The following is a 9,321-nucleotide window of genomic DNA, read 5'->3' as shown; positions in this document are numbered from 1 at the left end:
TGGCATAGATCATGGGTCCATGCATAGTAGTGGGAAGGGGCAAAGATCATGGGTCTTTATTTAGGTTATATGAAGCATCTCTTTTTCCATATTGTGGACAGATTATCAATTATTCAATACAATTGCTTTATACGATTCTTCTTTGAGAGCTTAAGAGAGATCTTGGTTCTTGACATTGCATCACGAATAAGGTTCTTGCTGCTTTTAAAATCAATCAGTTATAAGTGTTCTTAATTGCATGTAAATTAAGGGTGTTTTAGATTGGGGAATTATTTTCTGAACTAAGTTCTTTTTACTAGGGTATGTGTCGTTTCAGTCTCTAATAGGCTGGGGTTCCGCATCTAAAAAGATTAAAAAATAAAGAAAAAGAGAATAAAAGGATACAAAGGAGAAATAGAAACCAAGCTGACAAAAATATACCTTGAGTCTAGACCCATTCTTGGATTTCAGACATTAATTCGCGTCAACTGTGAGAATGAAGGAGATCTTATCATCACCGGAGTTCTCATTTCCATTCACCCACTGAGATCCATATGGCCAATTATGGCGCAAACTATACAGGAATCAACTCGAACGACCTGAACTCGACTCAGGAAGGTCTGGTGTTCTCATTTTCTAGCCCAAAAGCACTAGTAAACCAGTCACCCGCGTTACTAAACCCCTCACTAAGTTCAAACGGGAACCATGCTTTGGACCACAGACTTTACCACCTATCAAACAACGAGTGTGAAAGATGTTTTCACGCTGTTCAAGCCCGTCTTCTTTAATAGAAACATTTAAAGTACGCAATATGGCCAAGGACTCTCCCTGAACAGGATACTCTTCTATCTCTACATCAGAAAAATCTTCTAAAGGTGGTATTTCATCAGAATCATAATCAGTTTCGGAGACTATCTCATCTCCCCCTCACGATCATGGCACATTTATTAACACACTCATTGGCATAATGCCCACTGACGCGGAACCCTATGGTACAAGCCTCAAACCTACACGCACAAGTAGATACGGAATCCAAAGATTTGATAAACCCACCTCCTATGGCACCCCAAACTTAGAGAAGCTGAAACACCAATGATCGAAGGATTTAGATGAGAATCCGACAAACGCCACAACGAAAAGTTAATAAGTTAGCCAAGATTCCTGGTGCAATTGATGAAAGCAAATCCTCACTCTCACTCAAAGCAATACACGCCAAAGGCATGAAAGAAATTCTGAAAAGTTTGATTAAAAGCCGCCTCTTACAATTGTTTCTTATCCTTATATTGTAAGGAGAAAAACAAATAAAACCCTAAACACTCTTCTTGGGTCTGACTTAAACACCTAAGGCCCAAGCCCAATCACACACTAAAATAACACACAAGTATTAAAACATAAGCCCAAAACATGGCCCAACACTCTAAAACTTAAAAGATAAAATATGGCCAGAATATAAGCCCAAACAAAGCTAAAATAAAACAAGTGTTAAATCATAAAAATATAGAAAGCCCATCATATCAATGCTGAATAAATTAGACAGCGCTATCTCCATTACACACCTTAAGCAAGGTGAGTAGCTTAGGTGTGTCTTCAAACTTCACAAGATATTTGCCAAAGGCAAGCTCAATCAATTCTTGTGTTACTTGTTCTTGAATGTGTAAGTTCATAGCTGCTTCAAGCTTCTTAGCTTTGCTCCTTGTCACTGGTCCACTAGGGAGCACCAATGGATCCTTGCTTCCTTGATTCTCATGTGATTGGGTTTGCTGGTTCGTATCATGCCCACGCCCTTTACATTTAAAGCACTGAATATCTCTAGTCCTATTAGATTTAGGGGCTGATTCATTTTTACCAAGAGAGTTGGATGTTTCTTTGGAAGGTAACATGCCTTTTTGAGTTGAAGACTAACCAAACCTTTTAGGATCAGTCTTGGTGTTCCATTTGAAACCCCATTTGCTGTTGGAGTTTTGAGCAGCCCTGTTACTCCCCCATCTATTTCGGCCTTTTTGTCTTTCCACCTTAATGGCAATGTGCACCAAGTCTTCCAAATCAACATATGGTTACAAATCAACCACATCAACAATCTCCTTGTGACGCGGAACCCTATGGCACAAGCCTCAAACTGATACGAACCAGCAAACCCAATCACATGGGAATCAACGAAGCAAGGATCCATTGGTGCTCCCTATTGGACCAGTGACAAAGAGCAAAGCTAAGAAGCTTGAATCAGCTATGAACTTACACATTCAAGAACAAGTAACACAAGAATTGACTGAGCTTGCCTTTGGCAAATGTCTCGTGAAGCTTGAAGACACACCTAAGCTACTCACCTTGCTTAAGGTGTGTAATGGAGATAGCGCTGTCTAATTTATTCAGCATTGATATGATGGGCTTGCTATATTTTTATGATTTAACACTTGTTTTATTTTAGCTTTGTTTGGGCTTGTATTCTGGTCATATTTTATCTTTTAAGTTTTAGAGTGTTGGGCCATGTTTTGGGCTTATGTTTTAATACCTATGCGTTATTTTAGTGTGTGATTGGGTTTGGGCCTTAGGTGTTTAAGTCAGACCCAAGAAGAGTGTTTAGGGTTTTATTTGTTTTTCTCCTTACTATATAAGGATAAGAAACAATTGTAAGAGGCAGCTTTTAATCAAACTTTTCAGAATTTTTTTCATGCCTTTGGCGTGTGTTGCTTTGAGTTAGAGTGAGGATTTGCTTTCATCAATTGCACCAGGAATCTTGGCTAACTTATCAACTATTCGTTGTGGCGTTTGTCGGATTCTCATCTAAATCCTTCGATCATTGGTGTTTCAGCTTCTCTAAGTTTGGGGTGCCATAGGAGGTGGGTTTATCAAATCTTTGGATTCCGTATCTACTTGTGCGTGTGGGTTTGAGGCTTGTGCCATAGGGCTCCGCGTCAGTTGGTATCAGAGCCAGAGTGGTAAGTGTACAGACACTTGAGTGCTTTCCTTTCTAACACAATAGTTGCTCGTTCTCTTTGTTCTTTGTTGATTTATGGTAGGATGAGTAAAGACAAGAATGTGGTGGATAGCACTGGTGAAAGTGAATTAGACATGGGTAACGATTATGAGATCTTTAAGAAATCAGTCAGTGGTGAGTTACAAAGGCTCAGTAGGGCTCTTGAGAGGATGACCGTAAGTATGGAGAGTTTGAAAGTCTCAGAGGCTTCCACTTCTACAAGAATGGCCCATCGAATTCTTAACCCCGATAGACCACAAGTCCGAAAACCTCAAGTTCGAGGTGAAGTTGATGATACAGAAGATATTGTCGGACAAGGAAGGGGGAGAGGAGAAGTTCATGGAGGTAATAGAAGTGGCGTAGGGTGGAATAGTGGTGGAGATGCTAGACTTGGCAGAAATGATGATGACACCGAGACATACCAAACCAACACAATTGATGGTGACTTGAGCTCCATAAAGATGAAAGTTCCTGAATTTAAAGGGAATAACAATGCTGAAGAATACATGAATGGGAGAGAAAAACTGAGCAAATATTTGAGTGTCATAACTATACCGAGGAGAAGAAGTCTCATATCGCCGCCGTTGAGTTCACGGGTTATGCCTCTTTCTGGTGGGATCAATTGAAATCCACTAGGAGGAATAAGGGCTTAAGGGCAGTTCCACCATGGGACTACTTGAAAGAGTTGATGCGCCAAAGATTTATTCATTCGCACTATTATAGGGATTTGTACAACAGGTTGGCAAGACTGGTGCAAGGAGGAAAGAGTGTGGAAGAATACCACAAGGAGATAGAGATGATGATGGCTAGGGCTCATATTGAGGAGGATGAGCAAATGTTGATGTCCAGATTTCTAGGTGGTCTTAACCACTACATTGCTGAAGAACTTGACATGTACCAATACAATACCATGGAGGATATGGTAGATAAAGCAATGAAAATAGAAAGGCGACACAAGGGCAGAAATAATCTTAAACTCACATACAAGTCCTCAAATAGTGGTGGTGGATTTCCAGGCTATAGAAGTGGAGAAAAGAAAGATTACAAAAGCCCAATCCAAGGGGGCAAAGATTCGGTTCCCACTAACAAGGACCTTCTCAAGGGAATAACAAGGAACAGTCAGGTACTTCTAACTCTTCTAACCCTAATAGAGAGATAAAATGTTTTAAATGTTTGGGAAAAGGACATATTGCATCTCAATGTCTTAATAAAAGAGTTATGATAGCAACTGCTGATGGGGGTGTAGTGCCTGATTCTGATCATAGTGACGATGAGATATATGCTAATATGACTGAATTGATTTATGCTCATAATGACTGTGATGATTCGGATGTGTTTGTTGATAATGTGTTGCTTGCTGAACGTGGTGAGATGCTTGTTGCTAGGCGTGCTTTGAATATCCAGGTTAAGGAAGAAAGCCTAGAACAACGGGAAAACATATTTCACACTAGATGTTTGGTTAATGGAAAAGTGTGTACTCTCATTATTAAAGGGGGTAGTTGCACAAATGTGGCTAGTGTGTATATGGTGGAGAAATTGAGTTTGGCTTCTATTAAACACCCTAAGCCATATAGATTGCAATGGTTGAATGATTGTGGAGAGGTTAGGGTTACACGCCAGGTGGTTATACCATTTTCTATTGGTAGGTACAAGGATGCGATCTTGTATGATGTGGTACCTATGCAGGCAAGTCATATGTTGTTGGGCAGACCGTGGCAACATGATAGAAATGTGCAACATGATGGGTTCAATAACAAGTACTCCTTCACTCATGAAGGACAGAAGGTTATACTCGCTCCTTTATCACATCAAGAGGTATATGTTGATCAAATAAAGATGCTGGAGAGGGAGAGGGAGGCTTCAGCCTTGGCCACAAAGGGGAGTGAGAGCTTGAATTCTGCGGAAAAGATGAGAGCAAAGAGTGAGTTTGAGGGTAAAGAGGCTGGAAAAGAATCAAGACCAATAAATGGCCCATTGGTGAGAGAAAAGATGCAAGAGGGGAAGGCAAAACAGATATTTTATGTGAGAGCGAGAGAGGCTAAGCGTGCTATATCTTCTACAAAATAATATCAAAACCACAGAATTAGGCAGAAAAAATGTAAATTAACATTAATAACAACATAGTAAAATGGTCTAAATTTGGTTTGATCAACTGGTTTTCCTTTCAGTCGGGACTCCTGCTATGAATCGGCTGATGAAGAGATTGGCGAGGTCGCCAAAGCTCCTGATACTCCTAGCCTCCAAATTGTTAAACCAGGCCCTCGCTGGTCCTGTGAGCGTTGTAGGGAATACCTTGCACAACAAGGCATCCGACAGGGTTTGCAGCTCCATGAATGTCTTATAGTTTAAGATGTGCTCCCTTGGGTTTTCCGTCCCATCATATGTCGCCATGGGAGGCATCATGAACTTCTTGGGGATGGTCTCCGGTTGGATCCACCCCGAAAAAGGCGAGGAGGTGGGCAAAAGGGTCTGGCTGTGGTCCTTTGCCCCCAGCTCGGCAAGGAGCTATTCTCTCATCTTTTACAGCTTTTGGTCTACGTCTTCCTCCTCCTGTATAGGCCTCTTCTCTAGGCGGTACCCCTCTTTCCACTCTTCACTTTTTATCCTCTTGGCCGATCCCACAGAATAGCTTTCTGCCTCATCGTTCTCAATGAGTTCTCTTACCCTTCTTCCGTGAGCTCTGGCTACTGGCTCCTCCTCCCTATCAACTCCTCTACTTTCTGCCCCGGTTCTATGGCTGCTTTGTTGAGGGATTGGGTGGTTAAAGGTGGGTTGAGGTTCTGTGGTAGGGGTTCCTTCAGCTACGAAATACATTCAATGGGGTATTGAGACCCCTTTGTTGCATTACTTGCCCCAGCCAGTGGGTGGTGTTTTGCAGCTGGAGGGCTATGGTTTGGAGCTCTTGGTTTGAGATGGTGGTTCTAAGTGTGTTCTCTGCCGAGCTCGACGACGGATTAAGCAACATAGGTGGATGACTGATAGGAGTTGTAGGGCTGGAAAAAGAGAACTGCTGCCCTTCTTGGACAGAATTCAGGTCATTTGGACCGGCCAAATGAGTGGATTTCTAGACTCTGAGCCTGTTTCGCCTCTTTAGGCTTAGTCTCCCTAAGATGAGTGAAGCCCAGCAGTCATCACGTCCCATTGTCCGTACAAGTGAAGTACCCATCATCGACTTTCCCAAGTGTTGTTAATGTTGTTGAGGAGGAGAAAGAGAAAGAGTTGGGTTTTTATTTTTTTTTTTCATTTTTTTTTTTTTGTAAAATTAGCTAGGAAGCTATAAAGAACTGTAAATACAGATTTTGAATGGATATTGTGAGGGTGATTGGCTTAGCTATTTGAGATTTTAGGGATTTAAACTTAAGAGTTAGGGTTTTAATTGAGTAATTTAAAATGAACAATATTTTATTTTTTTACTATCAGGTCAACTGTCCACGTAACTTAATAAATTATAGTGAATATCAGTGCACTCTACATGTACTATTATTGGCATATTAAAATCTATTTAACACTATTTTAGAAAAATTCAAATGTATAATAGCACGTTTTAAAAGTTTAGAATATATTTAAGTATTTTTTAATAAAGTTTAAGTGTTATACATGTATTTAACCTTTAATTTATTACTAAAAAGAAATTAGATAAAATAAATATACCTGAGGTAATTTTTAATTATGGTCACATAATTTTAAATTTTATTTCATTTTCATGATTGTTCTTTAATTTATTTTAATAAAATCCTTCAAATTTAATTTTATTTTAAAAAATTCACTCTAACTTGATATAACAGATTTTTAGATTAAAAAAGAAAAACAATCACTTCAGATTTTTCTCTCCCATATTTTTCTGTCCCTTTTTATTTTTTCCATGGCTCCCATCTTTACATTCAAAGAAACTAAAAATTAATTCTTCATATGATTACTTCATCCCAAATAAAATTTTAATTTAATAAATTTATTAATAATTTAGTTACTTATTTATATTTCTTTTTATTCGATTTGTTGTTATTATCAGTTTGAATTTTATTAAACTAATAAAATTTTATTAGTCCCACGACACTCCTTTGGCACTTCAGCTGTGTTTGTAGCTGTTGTCGAGTTTCTTAGTTGGGTTTTTGGTTTTAGGGATTCTTTTTCTTTTAAGATTGAGTTTAAGGAGCCTGTTAGGAACCCTGTGGCCTTTTGGGCCTATATACTCTGCCTCTTTGGTTAATGATACTGAATATATTCTGACAAAATAATAATCAAAGTTGAAAATTTATTAAATTCACTATACATAATTAATACCCAATTCATGATGGAGCCAAGACATGATACATTCAGGAGGAAGTCCTTGTGGAAATCTCTTAGTATCAGTGCAGTAATTATATATCATATAGTTCTTCTGCACCCATTTCAGCCTCTCCTGACTTGTTGAATCAAGTTCCTCTGAAATCCAAGAAGAATTTGCACCACAAGAAGATGCTCCATTGGACCAAACACAAGCATTTGCTTTGAAGTTCCTAAAGGAAGCAGTGAAAGGAGCTTGAGTCCAATCTGTCTTCACAAGACCATGCCTTGTAGCCCAGTCATCAGCATTCCATAGACTAGAATAAATCCTCATTGGTTGATTCTTTGGGAATGGAACACCGATTGACTCCAGGTTCTTGAACTCTCTAATGGGAGTTCCATCCACAGAAAAGCTGAAAAAAACAGAAAGATCAGTAGAGTAAACATCAAAATTAATATGGGTTGATGGAGGTGTTTGGCTTACATGATAAGTTGAGGATTCCACAGGATGGAATAGGTGTGGAAATCTGCAGTTGGGTCAAACCACAGGTAAAATTGTTGCTCTCTATTGCCTTTGCCTTGGCTAAACACGTTGGTGTGGAGAATGTATGGATCATTGCTCAAATTCCCCAAGAACTCGAAATCAATCTCATCCCAAGTCGACCCTTTAGAAGATAACTGCAAAATTCACTTCCAGTGTTAATCAATTATGCAAAATCATAATTGAACGATTCAAACAAACAGCAACTGATAGAAACTGAGAACTTACATAATAGGCAGTGACGGTACCAGCAGAGTTGCCAGGAATAAGCTTGAGCTGCATATCAAACTTCCCAAACAGATACTCATTCTTGGATCGGAATCCTGACCCAGAAGCTTTGTCAAGGTTAAGGGTAAGCAGCTCCCCATTGTTAAGTATCTTAGCTCGACCATCTCCCCAGGTGATGTCAAACTCTTCGTTGAAGTTCCCAGAAAATGCAAACATCAGATAGCTAATTACAAGAGAGAGAAACAATAAGTGATTTGAAAACCTTGAAGAAGCCATTGTAATGGGAAATAGGAGTGAGAAAATAGAAATTGTTCTGAAGTGGGACGAGGAAATGGCTAAGCACTGGGGGGTTTTAAGGTAGAAGTACTTCACTGTGGACAGAGGGGAAGATGGTGTGGCCCCGGCCCCCCAAACCTCACCAATTTTCTTATTTTATATCTATTAAATAATTTAAATATTTTAAATTATTATTGTGCATTATATAATACCATTCTTGGCCCCTCAATTTTTTTAAAAACTATTTTAGTAAATATATACATTTTTTATTAAAAAGACTCATAATTTTTTTAAATTTTTCTAGATATTTATAATAAAAATATATTAAATAAATATCTCGGTAATAGATTTATTTATTTATTTAGGTCCAGCTAATTATTTGGTGGATAATGTAATTTGAATAATAAAATTTAATTATTTTATTTATTTAAAAAAATAATGTTAACTATTTTAGTTAAGTTCGAATCATAATTTGTATCGAAAATTATTTTTAAAATTATTATTAAAATCATCATCATCCAATAGAAAAAATTTTCATTCATGAATGTTCTATTTTAATCTAGGAGAATAGCTAATGAATTAAGAGAATTAAAACTCTAACCCGATCACAAGGACAATTTCTAACTTTAATAGCACATGCGTTTGGCTGATCGAGTGATATATATTTAAGACCAAAAAAAATGTAATAAGATGAAGCTTTGAATATCATGAGCATTAATTTAATATAAATTGAATCACAAATTATGGTACCATGATTCAAGTTACTATTTTGACACAAATTGAATTATGAAATCTGATACGTCCATAAGAGACATTACTTTTAAATAAATTAAAATATATGGAAATTCTAAAAATCTTCAAAAATACTAGTTATGAAACTCGAAACGAACTTTCGAATTATTTAATATCAAATTATCATAGGTGAATAAAGGTATTCTTCGAAAGCATGAAAAAATTCGCCAAAGATTATTCATGATAATTTGCAAATAAGCAAGCAACTGGATGATTAAGCTTGGAACGCATGAGTACCTACTAAAAGATTAGAAATCAACTAAAATAG

At 37.8% G+C, this 9,321-nt stretch overlaps 1 protein-coding gene across 1 annotated transcript; it reads right to left on the bottom strand.

Moving 5' to 3' along the window:
• Nucleotides 1-7,172: 7,172 nt before the first annotated feature.
• Nucleotides 7,173-8,332, bottom strand: LOC110631236 (probable xyloglucan endotransglucosylase/hydrolase protein 23). Its single transcript, XM_021778989.2, has 3 exons — nt 7,986-8,332; nt 7,701-7,894; nt 7,173-7,629 (listed from the first exon to the last, which is right to left on the bottom strand). Exons 1-3 carry the CDS (start codon nt 8,259-8,261, stop codon nt 7,218-7,220), a joined length of 882 nt encoding a protein of 293 aa, XP_021634681.1. The 5' UTR covers nt 8,262-8,332; the 3' UTR covers nt 7,173-7,217.
• Between the last annotated feature and the right edge of the window lie 989 nt (nt 8,333-9,321).

The sequence above is a fragment of the Manihot esculenta genome, chromosome 14 (genome assembly GCF_001659605.2).
Source record: "Manihot esculenta cultivar AM560-2 chromosome 14, M.esculenta_v8, whole genome shotgun sequence".
Taxonomy (NCBI): Eukaryota; Viridiplantae; Streptophyta; class Magnoliopsida; order Malpighiales; family Euphorbiaceae; genus Manihot; species Manihot esculenta.
The sequence above is the reverse complement of the archived record's forward strand: the minus strand, read 5'-3'. Positions and strand labels throughout refer to the sequence as shown.

Excerpts from the sequence above, each read along its gene's own strand:
- LOC110631236 (XM_021778989.2), bottom strand. The coding sequence starts at position 8,261 with ATGGCTTCTTCAAGGTTTTCAAATCACTTATTGTTTCTCTCTCTTGTA. Across the intron at positions 7,895-7,985 it reads GTACCGTCACTGCCTATTAT|TTATCTTCTAAAGGGTCGAC; the intron begins GTAAGTTCTCAG and ends TGAATTTTGCAG. Across the intron at positions 7,630-7,700 it reads TGGAATCCTCAACTTATCAT|CTTTTCTGTGGATGGAACTC; the intron begins GTAAGCCAAACA and ends TGTTTTTTTCAG.